The sequence below is a fragment of the Schistosoma haematobium genome, chromosome 4, assembly GCF_000699445.3.
Source record: "Schistosoma haematobium chromosome 4, whole genome shotgun sequence".
In the NCBI taxonomy this organism is placed as follows: Eukaryota; Metazoa; Platyhelminthes; class Trematoda; order Strigeidida; family Schistosomatidae; genus Schistosoma; species Schistosoma haematobium.
The window spans coordinates 15,754,542-15,775,300 of NC_067199.1; the positions used below are offsets into that span (position 1 = coordinate 15,754,542).

Here is a 20,759-nt window from a genome sequence, read left to right on the forward strand (position 1 = left end):
GGTAAAGGACCTACCAAGTCGATATGCACATGGGCAAAACGTGCATCTGGTTGCGAGAAAACACCTATGGGTGAATTTGTGTGACGATTAATCTTTGATTGTTGACATGCTGAACACTCTCTAACCCATTTGTGTACATCCTTCTGTAAATTCGGCCATATATATCTGGCATTGATTAGTTTTGTTGAAGCTTTCGCGCCAGGATGAGACAAAGAATGAAAGTTATTATATATCAACTTTCGCATATTTTTGGGAACGAAAGGTCGCGGCATTGCCTTGGTCGTGTCACAATAAATTAGAATACCATCGATAGGTGATGGGAATTGTTTTAAATTAAGACTTGAATTGTTTGTTTTAAGTAGGTTTTGCAATTCTAGGTCCTGCTCTTGTTCGTGTCTTAACGTCTCGAAGTTTACTGTAGACTGCTGTAGCACGTTCATTTCTAGTCTGGATAAAGCATCTGCCGCCTGATTGTCCTGACCTTTGACATGTCGGATATCGCTTGTGAACTGTGATATATAGTCAAGGTGTCGGACTTCTCGAGGTGAGTATTTATCGGCTCTCGCTTTTAAAGCATTCGTCAGAGGTTTGTGATCCGTAAAGACTATAAATTCCCTACCTTCTAACATGTGTCGGAAGTGTTTAATGGTCAGGTAGATTGCAAGAAGTTCTCGCCCGAAGGTAGAATACCTTGTTTCGGCTGGAGCGAGTCTTTTCGAGAAGAAAGCAATTGGTTTCCAGGCGTTTTTAACCAGTTGGTTAAGGGTACCGCCTACTGCTTTATCTGAAGCATCCACCATCAAAGCAAGTGGGGAAAGAGAATTCGGATATATCAACGTAGTTGCTTGAGCCAGTTTATCTTTAAGCTGTTTAATAGCTTCGATGGCGTCAGAAGACAGTTTGAATTCTTTTGGTTTTCCTTTAAGTGAATCTGTCAAAGGTTGCATTAATTGTGCACAACCTGGTATGAATCTGCGATAAAAGTTAATTAGGCCTAGAAAACTTCTCAGTTGTGTTAGAGAACTAGGTACGGGGTATTGTTTGATAGTATCCACTTCTTTTTTGATAGGTTTAATCCCTTCTGGGCTTATTGTGTGACCGAGAAATTCTAAAGTTTGAACACCGAAAACACACTTACTTTGATGTATGTTTATTCCATGTTCATCCAGTCTTTTCAACACTGCTTGTACATGCTGTTCGTGTGATTGCAAATCGGGGCTGGCAATTAACAAGTCGTCTATATACCCCTGCGCAAATGGCATATCTCGAAGTAGGTTATCTATGAATCTTTGAAATGTCTGTGCCGCATTTCTCAGGCCGAATGGCATGCGTACAAACTCGAATAAGCCAAAGGGTGTAGTAATAGCTGTCTTGGGAATATCTTCATCAGCCACCGGGATATTGTGATATGCCCTGACTAAATCAATTTTAGTGAATATGTTCATACCCTGTAAACCGTTGGTGAAATCTTGGATATGAGGTATTGGGTACCTATCAGGTACGGTTTGACGGTTTAGGGCTCTGTAATCCCCGCACGGTCGCCAGTCACCTTCATTCTTCTTTGGGACCATATGCAAAGGGGATGCCCATTGACTATCAGAGGGACGGATAATACCCAGTTGTAGCATATAATCAAACTCGGCCCTAGCGATTTTGAGCTTATCTGGTGCTAGTCTCCTGGGTTTTGCAAAAACCGGTGCACCTTCGGTTTTGATAGTGTGACTTACTTTTAGTTTGTCTTTAGAAGGCTGTGGGTTTGGTTTAGTTAAGTTTGGAAATTCCGCGAGTATATCTTGGAATTTCGCTGTTGTTACTGGGGGAGTTTGAATCAAGTTAAGAGAGCTGATGTGACTTTCTTTGCCTTTTGTGTAATACGAAGTTTCTTTTAGTGTTAATCGCCGTTTCTTGGTGTCAACTAGAAATTCGTATCTCTCTAGAAAGTCCATCCCCAGTATTGCCAGATCTAAGTCGGCTACCGTGAAAACCCAAGGGAATTGCCTCCTGAACCCCAAATCTAGGGTTAAAGTTTTCTGCCCAAATGTCGCAATTTTAGTTTTATTTGCAGCTTGAAGTGTAATTGATGATGTTTCTCGACTAATCTCAGTTTTGTTTCGAGGGATGATGCTAAGAGCAGCACCAGTATCCACCAAGAAATTCAAGCCCGAGTTTCTGTCTCTAACATAAAACAAGCGACTGTTTAGGCGCCCCTCTTCAGTCGTCGCGACCTGGGGAGGGGTTACTCGTTTCCCGCTGCCTTAGAATTATGCTTAGGCCAGGCGCATGGTTGCATGCACTTGGTTGAGTTGACACCAAACTTCCAGTGGTACCAACAAAACTGCCCAGATTGTCTGGACATTTGTGACCTGTTTTGTGACTTGGATCGTGGTCGTTGTGGTGACCTGCTCCTGTTTCTATGACCCATTTGCATTCTGGTGACAGCCTCAGTGAGACTCTTAACACTCGCAATGAGTCCTTCTATTACGGGGTCTTTTGCTGATTCTACTTTTTGTGTGTGATTTATTGTGCCTGATCCAGTTGGAGGACCTCTTTCCATTATTCTGTCGGCTATACGCGCTAAGTGAGATAATGAGGTTTCAGGATCTTGTGCATCCAAACAGTGTTGGACGTAGCATGGGAGAGCTTGTATCCATCCTTGTTTTAGGACTGCTTCACCCACTGTGTTATCACCCACTAAGACTTGGAGGTGACGTAAAAACTGTGACGGCGACCGATCACCTAGTGTTTCACCTTGAAAAAGTCTTTGGATTCTTTGACTATCTGATAATGATAAACGGTTCATTATCTCTCGTCTTAAGATGGTGTATGGTTGTGGTGATGGTGGACTTAAAATCAAGTCACGGACTTCTTTGGCGACTGAAGGAGGAAGGATAGAACACAAGTCTCTATAGCGAATCCCTTCAGATTTGATATTGTGTCTCGTAAAATAATGCTCTAGTTGAGCAAACCACAACTCAGGATCACTACGATCAAATTCTGGAAGTCGGGATTTCGTAGTCATAACAGTGTCTATCTCCACTGGTGACAAATCCTCCAGATTATGGGTTTCTATTGAGTCTGACATGAGGTATGTGACAAATATAGCAATAAAGTTAGCACAAAAAGTGGTTACTATGACACGAATAACTTAAGATAATACGGAATAAACTAGTTATATACTCAAATTAGTTTACGGATAATCAGGTCTACTTTTACGATTGAGTAAAAAAAAATGTTAATAACAGAAATGAGGTTAAATTTGTGTTCAAAAGGGCTCACCAATTTCGTGCCTTAAGGTAACCCTCGTGCTATTGATAGAAGAAACCAGAGAAGTAGTGAATATGTCTTTATTTCGATCTTCGCGCAGTCACAGTGGAGCGTGGGATTATCTGTTCAGACAAACAAAGGCTCTCAACATTCAAGATAATAGGGAATATAACGCTTATAAAAAATAAGGAAGTGAATGAATACTTGAACAATACTGTTTCGGCATAAGCTTGGTTGTTTGGGGTCAACTCTTAACCAACCAACCTGAGCTGTTACAACTTCCCGATCAAGGAACCTGTTATATCTTGTCACCACCAATTAGGGAGCAGTGAATTACCGATCGTATCAATGACACGTAAACCCGTATGAGCAGTCTAGAGTCCGTACTGGTCCCGCTTCCTGTCTAGCCCAGCCAGTTAATTCCAGAACACCAATCCGAGCCTCTGCTATATGAATCATTATATTTCAAACATACTGAGTTTATATACCAATCAAACAGACCACATCGCACCATAAAATAGGAAACAACATTTATATAAGATTTGGCCAAATGTGGCTGTGAACGTGGGAGGTAGTGATTAATAGACAGGGAATAATTCAAGAATGAAAAATCGTATAATAACAGTTCATAGGTTAAAATGAAGCTTATGATAAGAGGGAGAGATCAATATGAATAGTTTAGTTAATTAACAATTATACGATAAAACTATACGCATTATTTATTTATTTATTTAAACACATAAATATTGGTACAAGAATGCGCCACACAAAACAATGAGAAGTTGAGGGGAAAGAAAAGAAAAAAGGGGAATAATAACGAAGAGCTTGATGTAATATAAAATTATACTACCTGTGACTAATAAACCAACTACAATGAGTTCACATAATCGATGTCAGTGAATTCGATGAATTGGTGACCAACAAAGAATCAGAATGTGTTTTCCACGGTAACTGTGATTCTACAAACGGCTAGCAATCCCAAAAAGCGACATATTCGGAAACCATATAACACTTTGGAGTTACGCGGTCAGTACATTTACAAATACTTCCAAAGACCAAGACAAAGAATGATATATTTCCATGCATCAGCAAACAATCGATATTACGAATTATTCGTAACGAACTACAGTTTTTTACAGCTAATGGGCATATATTAAGTTAAACCAACCATCATGTACATCACGAAAACGAGAAGAACAACTTTTTACTTATGTCCGCAGCAAAACAATCAAATCGCTGCTTAAACGCCCACCACGTCAACCCCGTCTAATGTGTCTGCAGACTATCCCTGTTACATGTGACCTGCCAATTCAAGGACAGTATTTCCTATCATATTAGTGAGACTACAACTCATGCTTGTTTTGTTCACATCAATAAGACACAAACTATTGGTCGGCATGTTTATGCGTTTTACTTAATGACTACAAATCCCTTAATTATTTGTACTAATCGAGTTGTTCGTTTTTACGTTTAGAAACAGATAAAGGTTGGAGCCAAGTTGTCCTTGTTCTGATGATTGCTTTCACATAGACTCTGAGTCTTCAGTATCGGGTTTACGTTTGCAGTGGAATGTCTGTAGGACAAGTTAAACACTACGAATTTATTTTGTTAAGACTGAAAAATGTTGGGTTTTTACAACCACCAATCGCCTAAGAATTCAAGAATTATCGTAGGTCATTTCTGAAAGAAAACTGCACATTACAATACAGAAAATGCTTAGGATCTCTCCAGATATATCGGTTTCACAGAGCCTTTAAATGTCTCGATGATGTGGGTTTTGGATATCAACGTATTGCGAAGACTGTTTACGGGGCGCTTAACTTTTTCCACTTATTGTGGAACATTCCGTTTGAGGTTTTTGGTGGGTAGACAATAATATACTAATAGAAGTTTCAAAACTCAAATGAAGAGAGGTTGAAGTTCTTCCTCATCCTTATTATAGACTGGGAGACAATCTCGTACTAGCGTTCCGTATCTTAGATAACGTGTAGAACGGAAACATGTTCTACTGGTTTGTTCTTTCTAGAAGTGCTGATCTCCGACGCTCATAAAATGGTCAAAAAGTACTATCGTATGGACTGTGGTCGAGATTTCGCTATCCAGTCGAGTGGTGAATGACTGGAATGACTTTAATGAATTCTTGAAGTCACCCCTTTTGGTTAATGCTTCCAAGGAGGAACTGGATGTTCTTGAGAAACTTTACTACCAGATCAACATAAGTTAACAGGACGTCCTTGCGCGCTATGTAAAAAAAGACAGCGGTATTATTACGCGTTGGGTTAAATTTACTATTTTGTACGTAAATTACGCATCAAAACCACTGTTTCCATTTTAATTGAATTTATTTAAGCTGAAGTGATATTGTACTTGAGTGCATTGACTTTGCTTATATATATATATATTGCATCAAAGCATACTTGGTTGACTTTGACTTGATTTATACGCTTAAGGCTTGAAATGTTTTTACATATTCACTTTGGGTTACCATTTTTGGTTAACTTTTAGGATGGTCTGGTCTGCTTACAAATCTGGACAGCCATATTGCTTATTCCTTGTGGAAGAGGGAATGCATTGTGATAAGTGAGAAGAGGTTCCTCATGGTGTGTACATAGTCACACGGAGATACCAACTCCAAGACCTGTACATGTTGTTGAGGAAACTTTTCTATTGTTGATCACGAACCTCAAACCAGGCCTTGATGGTTACATCCACGAATTCTGTCCTCTCTTGCGGACCACTCGCGACGCTCTTCGACATTTTACTTTCACCCGCTCAACACCCTAGAGATTGGAAAGATGCTATAGTCAGCCCCATATTTAAAGATATTTCGAGACAGACCGTATCTAACTATCTACCTGTCAGTTTAAGCAACATAGTCGTTAAGTTACTTGGAAAGATAGTTCGGGTCAAGTTATTAAGTTGCATAGGTTAGTACAATCTGTTAACTCTTGGTTTCGAAACGAGAATTCATGCCCGACCAACTTTTTGCGAGAGAGGATTGGACAGCAGCCCTGGAAAACGGACTGTCTGTCGATGTGATATCTATAGACTATAGCAAAACGTTTAACAATGTTTCACGCTTAGGGCTTATGCAGAAGCTATCGAGCTTCGGCATAACAGGTGTTGTACAGGAATGGATAGAAAACGTCTCGTGTGACCGCAGAGAGAGAAAGAGAGTGTGGGTTAATGGAACACTATCTGAATGGAAGTTGTTCGAAAATGGTGTACTCCAAGGCACCACCTTAGGTCCCTTACATTTCCTCTACATCAATGAATTACCTCTATTGCTTTGGTCGTCGACATTAATGTTTGTGGATGACGTCAAAATCTTAATAACAGAATGACTTGGAAGTAATAATGAGTCACGGCTTGAAAACAACTGTGCATTGCAGCGCAGCCGCTGCTTGGTGGTTAGTGACTGGGACGCCTTGCACGAACATTTGATGTCAACCCCATCAGTGAACATTTTCAGGTGGAAGTTGGACCTTCACTAGAAGAAACATTGTCAGGATTAACATGGGTACATCAAACTACTATTCTTATTACTAAAGTCTATTCTTATAACTGAGTGCAAAATATTGCGCGCAATTCCGCTGTTGCGTTACAGCTATTCTGATGGTGTTTCGAATAGAGTGTATCCTTCTCATCACTCTATGGAGTGGGGTCAGCTGCCTAGAGATACCTCCACATGGAACATCAAAACTTCCAGTCATAAAAGATGATCAAATCAAATCGACCAAGGAAGTTAATTCAGCATGGAATTTGTTTTTATCGGGATTTTCGTCTTCATTTTACGTTATTATAATATCTGAAATTGGTGATAAGACATTTTTCATCGCTGCTATTATGTCTATGCAACATCCACGAGCTTTGGTTTATTGTGGAGCGATGCTCGCTCTTATCACCATGACAATGTTGTCGGGTAGCGATATTTATTCCTAACTGTTTTCTTACAGCGTTACTTGGTTACGCAACAACAATCATCCCGCGATTTGTAACCTTATATTTATCCGGTGCTTTATTTTTTATATTCGGCCTGAAAATGCTCTATGAAGGTAACGCTCGACAAGCTTCATAAGTGCTTAGCATATACTATGTCTTCCAGTACAGCCAAAGAAGAGTTCGATGAAGTTCATATGCAACTCACACAGTCTAGAGCAGATGATATAGAAACTGGTCGTTCAACCCCAGACTCTCCCCAGGGATTTCCCTCCAAATTACTTACGATCACAAGAAACATATTTACTCCAATCTTTGTGGAAGCTTTTGTGCTCACATTTTTTGCAGAATGGGGTGATAGGTCTCAGATAACTACAATTGTTCTTGCAGCTACAAAGGTAAGTGACCACCTCGACACCGCAAGTTAGTTTTGTTAACATAACGTTCCATAATAAATTTGCATAAACTAAGTATCCAGCTATCTTTAGTAACATATTTCTTAAAATTCTTTAAAAGTACATGAAAATTCCGGATCTTTCTCGTCCCTAATGAGGAGAGCAAATGCAGAATATTCTCACTCCTGACTGTGAGTTGTGGGTTTATTGAAAATGACATAACGTACATTGTCACGCGTACTGTTAGTGAGGGTAGTTGTCATTTACTCGTTGCCCAAACCTTATTGCCGTTACGCCTCTGTACATTTCGAAGTATGACCACGCCCTCGGATCTTACGTTGCTGTTTTTAGGCCTACTGTTTTTCAACTGATTTACCTGGCATAGTAGAAACTAAAGGAAAAATTGTTCCAGCCAATGTAGCTCTGTTGGATCATTAAGATATAGAGCTCGACCATCACCTCAAGATAGAAGTTATAGTCGTGATGTCTACAATGTATTAATTAAGTTTACCCTCTAACTGGTTGTCATACTTATGTAACCCGTCAGTTGCCGTTTTATCCCCGCTTTGAACAGCATGATTTTACTCTACCCATAGGTAGAACACCTACTTACTTACGCCTGTTACTCCTCATGAAGGAGCATAGGCCGCTCACCAGCATTCTCCATCCAACCCTGTCCTGGGCAATCCTTTCTAGCTCCGTCCAGTAGTAATTCATCCTTTTCATATCTGCTTCTATTATCCGACGCAATGTGTTCTTTGGCCTTCCTCTTTTTCGCTTCCCTTCAGGATTCCAAGTTAGGGCTTGCCTCGTGATGCAGTTTGACGATTTGCGTAATGTATGTCCTATCCATTTCCATCGTCTTTTCCTAATTTCCTCTTCAGCTGTAAGCTGGTTTCTTCTCTCCCACAGAGAGCTGTTGCTGATGGTATCCGGCCAGTGGATGTTGAGTATCTTGCGTAGACAACTATTTATAAATACTTGTACCTTCTTGATTGTGGTTGTTGTAGTTCTCCAAGTTTCAGCTCCGTACAGTAGGACTGCCTTGACGTTCGTATTGAAGATTCTCACTTTGATATTGCTTGAAAGTTGTTTTGAGTTCCATATATTCTTCAATTGTAGGAATGAGACCCTTGCTTTGCCGATCCTCGCCTTTACGTCTGCATCTGATCCTCCTTGTTCATCGATGATGCTTCCTAGGTATGTGAAGGACTCTACATCTTCCAGAGTTTCGCCATCAAGAGTTGTTGGATTGGTGTTTTCCGCTTTGAATTTGAGGACCTTGGTTTTCCCTTTGTGTATGCTGAGGCCTACTGATGCAGAGACTGCTGCTACACTGGCTGTCTTCATCTGCATCTGTTCGTGTGTACGTGATAGGAGGGCTAGGTGATCTGCGAAGTCCAAATCGTCTAACTGGTTCTGAGCTGTCCATTGTATTCCGTGTTTTCCTTCAGATGTCGAGGTCTTCATAATCCAGTCGACCACCAGAAGAAAGAGGAAGGGAGAGAGTAAACAGCCTTGTCTGACTCCAGTCCTTACTTGGAATGCATCTGTCAGCTGTCCTCCATGCACTACTTTGCACTGTAGTCCGTCGTATGAGTTCCGGATAATATTGACAATCTTCTCAGGAACTCCGTAGTGTCGAAGACGTTTCCACAACGTCCTCCTATCTACACTGTCGAATGCCTTTTCATAGTCAATGAAGTTGATGTACAGTGACGAGTTCCGCTCAACAGATTGCTGGACGATGATCCGTAGTGTCACAATTTGGTCTGTGCACGACCGATCCTTACGGAATCCAGCTTGTTGATCTCGAAGTTGGGCGTCTACTGTGTCTTCCACCCTTTTCAGCAACACTCTGATAAAGACTGTCCCTGGTACTGACAGTAGTGTAATGCCTCTGTAGTTTTCACATTCGCTCAGATCTCCTTTCTTTAGAATCTTGACGAGGTGTCCTTCTTTCCAGTCCATCGGCACTTGTTCCTCATCCCAAATCTTTTTGAATAGAAGGTGAAGTATGTTTGTAGTTACTTGGATGTCTGACTTCAGTGCTTCAGCTGGTATGTTGTCGGGTCCTGCTGCTTTCCCGTTCTTGATTTGTCTGACGGCCATTCTAATTTCTTCCGTCGTTGGTGGGTTGACATCTATAGGAAGATCTATGTGTGCTGCTTCGATGTCCGGTGGATTCATTGGAGCCGGCCTATTCAGGAGTTCCTCGAAGTATTCTACCCATCTGTTACGCTGTTGTTGAATTTCGGTGATTGGCTTGCCTTCTTTGTCTTTGACCGGTCTCTCTGGTTTACTGTATTTCCCTGCTAGTTTCTTCGTTGTATCGTGAAGCTGTTTCATATTTCCTTCTCTAGCAGCTTTTTCTGCCGTCGTTGCTAGTTCTTCCACGTATTTCTTCTTGTCGGCTCTAATGCTCCTCTTCACGTGTTTGTTTGCTTCTATGTATTCAGCTTGTGCTTGGACTTTTCCTGCTCGTGTTCTGCTGTTGTTTATTGCTGCCTTCTTGTTCTTCCTTTCTTTGATCTTGTCCAGTGTTTCTGTAGAGATCCATTCCTTATGATGGTATTTCTTTAGACCCAGAACCTCTTAACACGTTGAAGTTAATGCTTCCTTGATGCCTTTCCAGTTGTCCTCCATAGTAGTTTCTTCTTCTTTCAGTAGATCGTGTAAGGCTTGGAACCTGTTGTTGAGAGCTATCTTGAATTCATTGAGTTTGTCAGTATCTCGAAGGAAGGTTGTATTGAACCTTTGTAGTGCTGTTTGTCCAGTTGTCCAGTTCTTCTTTAGCTTCAGTTTTAAATTGGCTACAACTAGGTGGTGATCTGAAGCTACGTCAACACCTCTCCTGGTTCTCACATCTTTCATTGTCCTTCGGAATTTTTTGTTGATGCAAATATGATCTATTTGGTTCTCTGTAGTGTGGTCCGGTGAGATCCATGTAGCCTTGTATATACGCTTGTGTGGAAATATTGTGCCTCCTATGACCAATTTGTTGAATGCACATAGATTTGCAAATCTTTCTCCATTTTCGTTTCTTTCTCCCAGTCCATGTCGTCCCATAATGTCTTCATATCCAGTGTTGTCTATTCCGACTTTGGCATTTAGATCTCCCATCAGAATAGTTAGGTCCTTCCTTGGGCATTTCTCAATGATTGACTGTAGCCGCTCGTAGAACTGATCTTTAATGTCGTCGTTGCTATCATTGGTGGGTGCATAACATTGGATAATATTCATTAAGATCCCCTCCTTCTTTGTTTTGAATGATGCTTTGATGATTCTGGATCCGTGAGATTCCCATCCTACAAGTGCATTTCGTGCTACTTTGGACAGCATAAGAGCGACTCCATGAGTGTGTGGAACGTTGTCCTCTTCGTGACCAGAGTATAGCAGCATCTCTCCCGTAGCTAGCCTTTTCTGTCCAGCTTGGGTCCAGTGGGTTTTGCTGATTCCCAGTACTGCTAAGTTGTATCTCCTCATTTCCATTGCTATTTGACTGGTCTTCCCGGTTTCCCACATTGTTCGAACGTTCCATGTACCTATAAAAATTTTTGCTCTGGTTGTTAGAAGGGGCATCGGCCTCGTGGCTTCCGAAGGAGCTCGGCTTTCACCATGAAGCGTCATAATTCTTCTAAATGAAGACCTAACTCCCAGGACAGAGTTAAAATGGTTTGGATTATTTTTTCTGGTAAGCGTTTTTTTAGCGAGTTAGTTTTCTACGGGATGGGGACGCTAACCCCATGCCCAACCCTCCTTCTTTACGCGGGCTTGGGACCGGCAGTAACCCCATGAGAGCTACAGGCGGAATTAGGTAGAACACTTAGCTTAATCTAAATAATGTATATTTCGAATAAATCCCCTTTTCCCACACATTTCCAAAACTGTTGGTTTTGCTGTATCTATTACATCTGTATTTTAAAATGACTGATTAGTCTTTGCTCTGGTGTCAAGTCTGAAATGTCTTTCCGTAATCTCTGCCTACACACTGACAGATTGTAGCTCGGATGAAATCGAAGATGAGTTCCACCACCAGTAATGTGATCTCATGAATTCGCATTCGGTAATGCGAGCCGGAGACTTGAATGTGTAGTTCGTATCTAGGCACATTATTTATTTGTTTGTTGGAACACAAATATTGGTATAAGGGGGCACCAGATATATATGAGCCACACAAAGCAATGAGAATGGGAAGAGGAAAATAATGTAAGGTGTGTATAAGAAAAAAAGAACAATAACGACTACATATTAGTGTATGGTAGTGTAATATTAATAATAATAGTGGGGGAAACGCAAAGGTACAACCAGAAGGATTCTTTCAGTTAAGAAAGTTACAACCACTTTTTATGAAGAAAGTAAAGGAAGGTCACAGCAGGATCGCCTCTCTTCTATTCTGAGCCATATCTGATAACGTCCCTACCCATTGTGCTGCACTATCTCTCGGACCCCAGCCAGGGAGTCGAGAAGGACCAACAGAAGCCAACCTTTTGCAGCTTTCTTTCATACCACGACACAATGTCATACACTGACCACCTCTCCGCCTTTTCCAACCAGTCCCAGAGTCGGCAAATAATGCACGACGTGGAATTCTCTGGGACGACATTCGGAGAACATGTCTAAGCCACCGAAGTCGGTGTTTCAAGATGGTGACACCAATTGAATTATCATCTCTGTGCCCGAACACACGATACCGAACCTCTGCACTACTAACATGGTGTTGCCACTGGATGTCATCAATCCTTCGGAGACAACGATGATAACACATATAGTTGTTTAACATCCTCAACTCGGAGAGGCCAGGTTTCACAAGCACAGAGCAAAACTACTCTCACCGACGCGTTGTAAATCTGACCTTGTACAGCCTGGCTTCTGTTGGTCCTTCTCGACTCCCTGGCTGGGGTCCGAGAGATGGTGCGACACAGTGGCTAGAGACGTTATCAGAATAGAAGCCAGTGGCGATCCTGCTGTTTTTGTGGCCCGTGAATCTGACTCCTATTTAGAGCGTACGAATGTTTGTTGTCGCCTTTTCTCGTATATCATCGTCGACTTAAATCGCGTTATCCAATAACGGAATTAAATAAGTCGAATAACGAGAATTGACTTGAGAATACACATATTTCGTACATGAAGCGAATGAAGCACAGCAAAGCAAAGATGACACGTATGGAAGATGGCTGGGAAGCCAACTCCCTCTTTGTCAAGCGTTACTCAATATTTATAGTCAGACAAAATAAAGCTACAGACATGTGATTAATGGAATAAAAAGGGCACACACATATACGCTCATATAAAAACACTCTAGATTGATAAGCGAATAAATAACAAGGTCAATGTATGGCTCAAGTAAAATGAATAGAATGGGATGTCCGAAAGCTCGAATAAGGTATATGGGCTTGGCATAATAACTGACACTACACTGTAACCTTCTTTTACTTTCTTCATAAAAGGTTGTGTCCTCCTTAACTGAAAGATTTCTTCTGATTGTACCTTTCCGTTCCCCATTTTTACCATTATTATTATTACACCACCTTACATCAATCTCTTCGTTATTATTCTCTTTTTTCTTTTCTTTCCCCTCAACTTCTCATTGTTTTGTGTGGCGCATTCTTGTACCAATATTTATGTGTTTAAATAAATAAATAAATAATGCGTATAGTTTTATCGTATAATTGTTAATTAACTAAACTATTCATATTGATCTCTCCCTCTTATCATAAGCTTCATTTTAACCTATGAACTGTTATTATACGATTTTTCATTCTTGAATTATTCCCTGTCTATTAATCACTACCTCCCACGTTCACAGCCACATTTGGCCAAATCTTATATAAATGTTGTTTCCTATTTTATGGTGCGATGTGGTCTGTTTGATTGGTATATAAACTCAGTATGTTTGAAATATAATGATTCATATAGCAGAGGCTCGGATTGGTGTTCTGGAATTAACTGGCTGGGCTAGACAGGAAGCGGGACCAGTACGGACTCTAGACTGCTCATACGGGTTTACGTGTCATTGATACGATCGGTAATTCACTGCTCCCTAATTGGTGGTGACAAGATATAACAGGTTCCTTGATCGGGAAGTCACCACCATCTTTAAAAAGAGCCGGAGGTAAGTCATCTGGGCCCGGTGATTTGTAGCGCCTCAAGAGTTTGAGTCCCTTGCGGATTTCCGCCCCCCATCGTCCAGGACGTTGACGGATGTCAGTGACTGGCACCCGTCATCCTCACAGGTTGCTTCGCTCACATCAGACTTCTTGTTGCCAGTGGCTCGGATGAGTTGAAAGAACTTCGGGTAGTTACCAGATGCAGCTGCTGCTTCCAGCTCATTAGCACGCTCCGACCACCAGGCTTCTCGGTCCTTACGCAAGCTTTGCCCGATTTCATTACGTAACAGTCGTCGTTTGTGGTCAAACTCACGGTCACCCGGAGTAGACCGACGGGTTTCAATGAGTTGTAGGAGCCTAAAGAAACCCAGTGCTCATAAGCGGGACGTTTCCCAAAGCCGCAAGTGTCTTTACTCGCCACCTTGATGGCGTCATGAAGTTGCAACCAATGCTCATCTATAATTTTCGGTGGAGTGGTAGCTAGCCTAGAAGCTAGCTCGGTTCGATACTTACTTGCAACAGAAGTTGCGACCAACTTGCTGACATCAATCCTTTGGTGGCGGTCACTTCGTTGGCCACTGAAAAGTAAGGTAAGATTGCCGCAGACCAGGGCATGACCGGAGTCCATAGATAGGTACTCCAAAAGGAGCGGCAGTCTTGTACACAACCACGCCAGCGGCAGCTAATCGCGATATGATCAATCTGAGTCCAGGCTTGGGATGCTGAGGGAGGACGCCATTTGGCGCATCGGCGATGACTGTGCCGAAAGTTAGTGCTAGCCAAACACAGATTGTGGTCTGTGCACAGTTGCAGTAGACGGTCCCCGTTATCTGACCTGCGACCAACGAGTCCCCATCGGCCACCTAAACGACTCTCTTCTGTGTCTAGACGCTCGACCCGAGCATTCAAGTTTTCGGCTAGTACTATAATATCTGTCGAACACACTTTCTGGAGAAGAACAGTTAACTGGTGGTAAAATTCATCCTTGATTGCATCCGGACTGCAATCTGTCGGGGCATAAGCGGAGATGACGAAGAGTCATCTAATAGCACATAATCGACTGCCTCAGCTCTAGCGCTTAGTGCGACACCAACGCCAGCAAGACCAAACGAAGATGCCACAAAGTCCCCGGATAAGCGCACGTAAGACAAACTTTTTGAAGCAACAGATGGAGAGCGGATTCGTAGTACTTCACCAGAGTCTTGAATGCAGGTCTCGGATAGACAACAAACGTCGATGTTAAGACTTTCTAAAGATATAGCCACCTCTGTCTGTTGTCCGGTCTGCATTAGTGTGCATACGTTGAAGGAAGCCAGTTTGAATGGCGCATGTGGTTTCAGAAAAGCTATTTCAGTATTTGTATTTGGTGGTAACATTCAATTTTCAACCAGTCAGTGACTCGTGAACGTTTAGATAGAACCGAGTTTCCACCATAGGCAAGCTGCTGTTTAAGTCGAAAAATAAGGATAAACAAAGTGGGAATAAAAGAGAGTGAATAAGTGACGTAGTAAAAAATAACAATAATAATAATGTGAATTGTTTGACTATTAATCGAAGCGAAAGTAGTATTTTCAGTAGATATTATCATTTCATTCTATTTGACGATATCTACTGAAAATACTAGGCGCATAGGAAAGTTGTGTATGCACCCAACAGGGACTCGACGGTCTCACATCAGATAACGGTGAGCTTTGCATAGACTACATCCTGTTTTTGGCTAGCACCAATTTTCGACACAGTCATCGTCAATTTGCTACCTGATATCCTTCCTCCTTAATCGAAGCTTGGACTTAGATTTATCACACTGCTATCAGACCTCACTCATGTGGATGTTTACAAGACTCCCGCTCATTTATAAGTACCTAACCGGAGTCTGATTATGGCCTGGTTTTCAGCAAGCCTATCTAGCGTTTCGACAGATTGACATAAGAAATTTGGTTGTAGCTACCGTTGCAATCAATTATCAAGCCCAGTTATCAACCTACTAAAAGGTGTAGATGAATACTGTATGCATTTTTGTAAGTCTGTGAAGGTAAATGGCAGGTAAAGTCACTTACGGCTTCTCAAAACGTCCTGCTTATAAACACTTGTTTTCTGCAGACTCTTTCGTACTCCTTTTGACACCTCGATCTACGGATAACCTCAACTTTGATGATGCTACATACAGATAACTCCAGGAAATGTTGAGTAAGGGCTAATAAACTTGTTCGGAGCTTGCTTACGAGTTGGGAACAACAACCGAATCTTATAACTCCCAAGACACATTCTGAATCATCCGAATCATTGCATAAAAAGGAGTGGTGTCAGTAAATTTTTGTGTAAAGTTAGTGGTATACCGATTGGTAACGTCCGAAGGTATCTTGGACAATAGACCGAGTTTTCTAAGAAAACGTTCAGCTGGCTTTTTGCCGCTAACAAATTCGACCAAACTGTCTTCTCTGTCGTGGACGATGACAACCAGTCCACCTAACAAAGCGAAGGTTCAGAAGGAACTCCAACTTATTAATCGCTACCATTCGCCAGTCCAAGTCTATCTATCCCTGGCTCTTTTTAAAATAGGTGTCAAACGTCTGGTCAGAGAAATGATACGGATGTTTAGAAAAATTTGTTGGACCGAGAATGTAGTATAGCTGCTCATGTATATTTCAGTTTGTTCATATTAAGTTTGGTTAAGCCCTTTTATTAACTTATTTAACAGACAGTCATTCGTACAATAACAACAACTTATGTATACCATTGTATCTTTATTATTGTTTCGCTTGTGTGAATATGTATGCTTAAGCATTGTTTACCGCCTACGCACATATTCATTCTGATAGCTTTAGTGTTAGTCGCTTAAGTGATTCGATGACGCATTCATTTTCCTATGTATATATATTTACATTTTAATCTTATTCATTAACTCACTCGCTTGCTTGCTCTTCGGCACTCGCATATCGTTCTTGCTTCGTGTGACTGGGGTTTTGGTGGTCTGTGCGTAGTGCAATGACAAGCGTAATCAACGCTTCGCATTAGTCTTCTGATTTATGCACCGCTGGGCGTTATCTAGTAACGGTTATCAGGACGAGCAGTATACGAAGTTAAATAATCATACCGAATACCGACCACCACAGTAGCTTCAGACTTTATCAGATGTGGCTTAGGATAGAAACTAATGGCGATCCTGGTGTTTTTACATAACAATGAACGGAACTTCCTTAACTAAAATAAGTCTCTCTCGGTTTTTCTTAACTAAATTGTACCCCTCTATTTCTTCACCATGTTATCTCTATATTTGTGTGATGCATACTTTTCTTGGTTCCTTGTTGTACCACAATGTATTTGCATTAAATAAGAAGCAGATAGCAACAAAAGTTATTTTCATACCTTTAATTCATACATTTTCTGAAAAGCTTTCTAATCAGGCTTTGAAAAACTTAATAATTCAGGATTTTACTACAGTAGGCTTTTTACGATTTTAGTAGTAGTGCTTTCACTGGCACATTGTTCTCAGCATTTTCTTTTCTGATTTTCGTTTTCATCTGTAGAGTGCTTTGGGTGTAATCGTAGGTGGAGTTGTTGGTCATGCTTTATGCACAGGTTTAGCTGTCCTTATGGGTCGTTTTGTTGCTCAACGCATTCCTGTACAGTGGAGTAAGTAAATACTTGATTCTCAGAAATTCAGTATCAAATACATATCTCGATTATCTTTTCATAATTTCCACGGTCTATTATCTATTACTTGCTTGGTGAAAATTCAAAAGTAATCAGTTTGACTCATTGAATCCATCAAATCTCTAAATCTCCTTAGAAAGAACGCTTTTAAAACATTACAGCAGAGTGTAGACTTATAATTAATAGAAATCCCGTATCATGATTGATTAATGTCCTTTTCAGTGATTAAAGCATGTAACCCAGAATCAAAGGACTGTCTACACATATATCAAAAGCAAAGAGCTATTACTGAAGCTAGACTGAATAAATATACCACAGCGATGGAACGAGACTCAGACCACCACAACCTTTTTGATATGTTATTAAGCAGCACATTTAAAATGTAAGTAATCATATCCGATGTTAATTATATAAATTATAAGAGTCAGCTATTGAAGTGATCAAAAATATTACCTCTAAACCTTCCGCCTTGCCAATATTAAGTATATGCCCGTAAATTAGGGCAAAAGAATATCTGATCACTTAAGGCTATGAGCATGATAGATTTAGAAATAAACTATAACTTTCAACTTTTTAAGCACAAGTTTGAATTCTTCATTGTATTTATATTTTACCTCATATTCATTGTTTTAGACCGTTTTTTTGTCGATTGTGATTTTTCAATGCCTCAGTCTAATAGGATTGACGGTTTAGTACGCATTCTTAATTCTTTTAACTCCGTGTTATCCTAATTTATGCTTAGTGACGGTTGATCAGACGTGAAACCGTTCAACTTTCAGCCACTAATTTGGAGGTTTAAACTTTGAGCAGCTAGAAAGTACCACTAGCTCTCACATTTACGTTGTGCCTCGGGGCCAAATGTATGGATCTGCATTTATAATTACTATTAATGTCTTAGGTAATGATATATTAGTGTAGAGCTCATTTTTCTAAAATTTTAGTGCACTGAAGATATTACAAAAGTTTGTAGAACAAACGTTTCTACTGTCTCACGATTATACAAGATTTTTTTGAATTGATGGCACTTTCCATGGAGTATGCGAAATTGATTCACAGGTCTTTCTATTTGGATGAAGTTCATAACATAAAGTCTCTGAAATTTGTAGTGTTTGTATCGAGATTGAAGATGATAGCAATATATGAATATTTGGAGAGATAGTAGAAGGATGTGATATCGTATGAGTGGTCGTCGATTTCAATTAAGATTTTATTTTTTAAAGTGACTAAATCTGGTTGATACTTTGCATAAAAGCGAATCACTTTGAGTTTTCATGGTCTGAACCATGAAAAACGAAAGGGTAAATGAGGAAATGGTACAGACAACTATACACATAACTAGCATATTTGTGTATCATTTCAAGTTGTGACACTTCACATCAACATAATACAAGAAAATAAACGGTTAGAATGTAAAAGGAGTGAAAACAATTATACCGACACACTCAATTATTTCAGTTGCATTAAACTGAGCATATATTCACACGGTCCCTGAAGGAGCGTTTATTAGTAAGAAGGTAAGTAACGAATTCTAAACATCTTATCACTCTCATTCAATGTATAGTGAGGACACTATGTATTAAACATATACATATCTAAGAGGAATTTGTCTTCACTTACTTGAGGTATGGTCAAGTAATCTTCGACTGTAAGACTGTTCCATGAGAAGTTGTAGAAAGAAAGTCTTACCCTTAAAAACTTATTTAGAACAAAAACGAATTAAAACGAGGAAAGTTAAAGTTTCTGACAATTAGTAATCCCTGATAACTTACCACAAATTCTAATACGGGTGTTGTAAAAATTTTACAACATTATCACAAACTTATTCAATACGCATTTTCATAAACCATTTATAGATGACATCCATTTAGTAAACATAACTGATGTGACCACTTGTTTACTGTGATTCTTGTTAGTCCTGTAATTTAAAAATGTTGTCATAAAAAATGTTTCTTTTTGTAACCTGACGACGGAGCTGTCTTGCCGTTTTGATATTTCTCTCATTTTTTTTCACTGTTTGGGAATTGTTACGATGTATGAGAATCCATGTTTTATTTTCTCTCTACTTCATATATATTGTTAATTATGTAACTTTTCTTTTACATCTCTTTTTTTACATCTAGTTACATTTATCGGAGGTGTGACATTTATAATATTTGCGTTCAGTGTATTTTTTGGGAATCCAGACACAATGTCTTAACTTTGACGTTTGCGATCATCAGTTTTTTTTTTAAAATATATATATAATAACTTATTTTCAGTTTGTATTGGTTAATAATATTTTTGAAGCACTTTGAAATTGATACTACTCACGGTATATTTGTGTTATTTGTACAACTATCCAATTATTCCTAAAATTTCTTTCATTTCAGATAAATTTATTCTTTTTCCATGTTTCTCATATTATGTTTATAAATAAAAGGTCTCTTTATCTAACTGAATATCAGATATTATATAACTGTGATTACATAAGAAACAGACAATAAGCTGTTTTTTTTGCTTTCTGTACATTCCTTTTATATCTAGTATTCTATGTACTTCTCTATGTAATTTCTTTTTGGTCAGTTCTTTATTTTTTTTCTTCCTTCAATATATCACTTCGGTAATATTTCTTATACATTAATATTCTTTATGTAAAATGATCAGTTTATTTTTCTCTACAAACTATATTTTAGTAATATCAAAGATATTTGAAGAAAGTATTAGTAAATCGAATAATAAACAATGTAGTTTGTTGAATAGAAATTGACATTTACATTGTATTTTCATTGTGTTGTTTACAAGTTTATTGTCTTTTTGTATTGCTACTAACTAAATAGAAAATTTAGGAGAAAAATAAAATGAAATTGTGTAATAAAATACATACGTTATGTAGTTTTATGGATTTTGAAAATAAATTCTTTTCTTTTTTTTAACATAGAGACATTGAATGCTTTAATCTCAATCAGTATTCATAATATTTAATTGAGTATCCAGATAAGAAATTGTTTTATTTAAAGGTTTAAGTAGATTGTTAATTGATTTTTCGTGATAATCTATCCTGTTGATAATATGAACTCATTTTTAATGTTTGTATAGATATGCATCTAATACAATTATTAGATCTTGAACAAAACAATGTAATTTGATATGTCAGTAATAATAGAAGTGAATACAGTGGTCTTGAGTGCTGTTAGATGTATGAGGGCGGTTATCACTTCCCGGTTGCCCACACCGTGGAAGGGTTCTTCTGGAGGTGCCTGAAAGGAAATTGGATTAGAGGTGGTCTTAGTGACCTGAGAGCGTGACCGCAGTGCCCAAGGGACGACTGCTTGAGGTCGGTCACACACGACCTTTTTATGGGTAATTTTTGTGTTAGCTCCGTACTTGTTGAGACCTTACCGCCGGAGACGGATATTCG

General features: G+C 39.5%; 1 protein-coding gene across 1 annotated transcript; it reads left to right on the forward strand.

Annotated features, from left to right (window-relative positions):
* Positions 1–6,839: 6,839 nt before the first annotated feature.
* On the forward strand, positions 6,840–20,518 carry MS3_00010909 (uncharacterized protein). Its single transcript, XM_012946474.2, has 5 exons — positions 6,840–7,186; positions 7,221–7,319; positions 7,351–7,601; positions 17,236–17,341; positions 19,483–20,518. Exons 1-5 carry the CDS (start codon positions 6,880–6,882, stop codon positions 19,557–19,559), a joined length of 840 nt encoding a protein of 279 aa, XP_012801928.2. The 5' UTR covers positions 6,840–6,879; the 3' UTR covers positions 19,560–20,518.
* The last annotated feature ends 241 nt before the right edge of the window (positions 20,519–20,759 follow it).

Bases quoted from the DNA above. Each gene is read 5' to 3' on its own strand.
- MS3_00010909 (XM_012946474.2), top strand. From the start codon at position 6,880: ATGGTGTTTCGAATAGAGTGTATCCTTCTCATCACTCTATGGAGTGGG. The intron at 7,187-7,220 runs GTAGCGATATTT...GTTTTCTTACAG, and splicing joins CACCATGACAATGTTGTCGG to CGTTACTTGGTTACGCAACA. The intron at 7,602-17,235 runs GTAAGTGACCAC...TTTCATCTGTAG, and splicing joins TTGTTCTTGCAGCTACAAAG to AGTGCTTTGGGTGTAATCGT.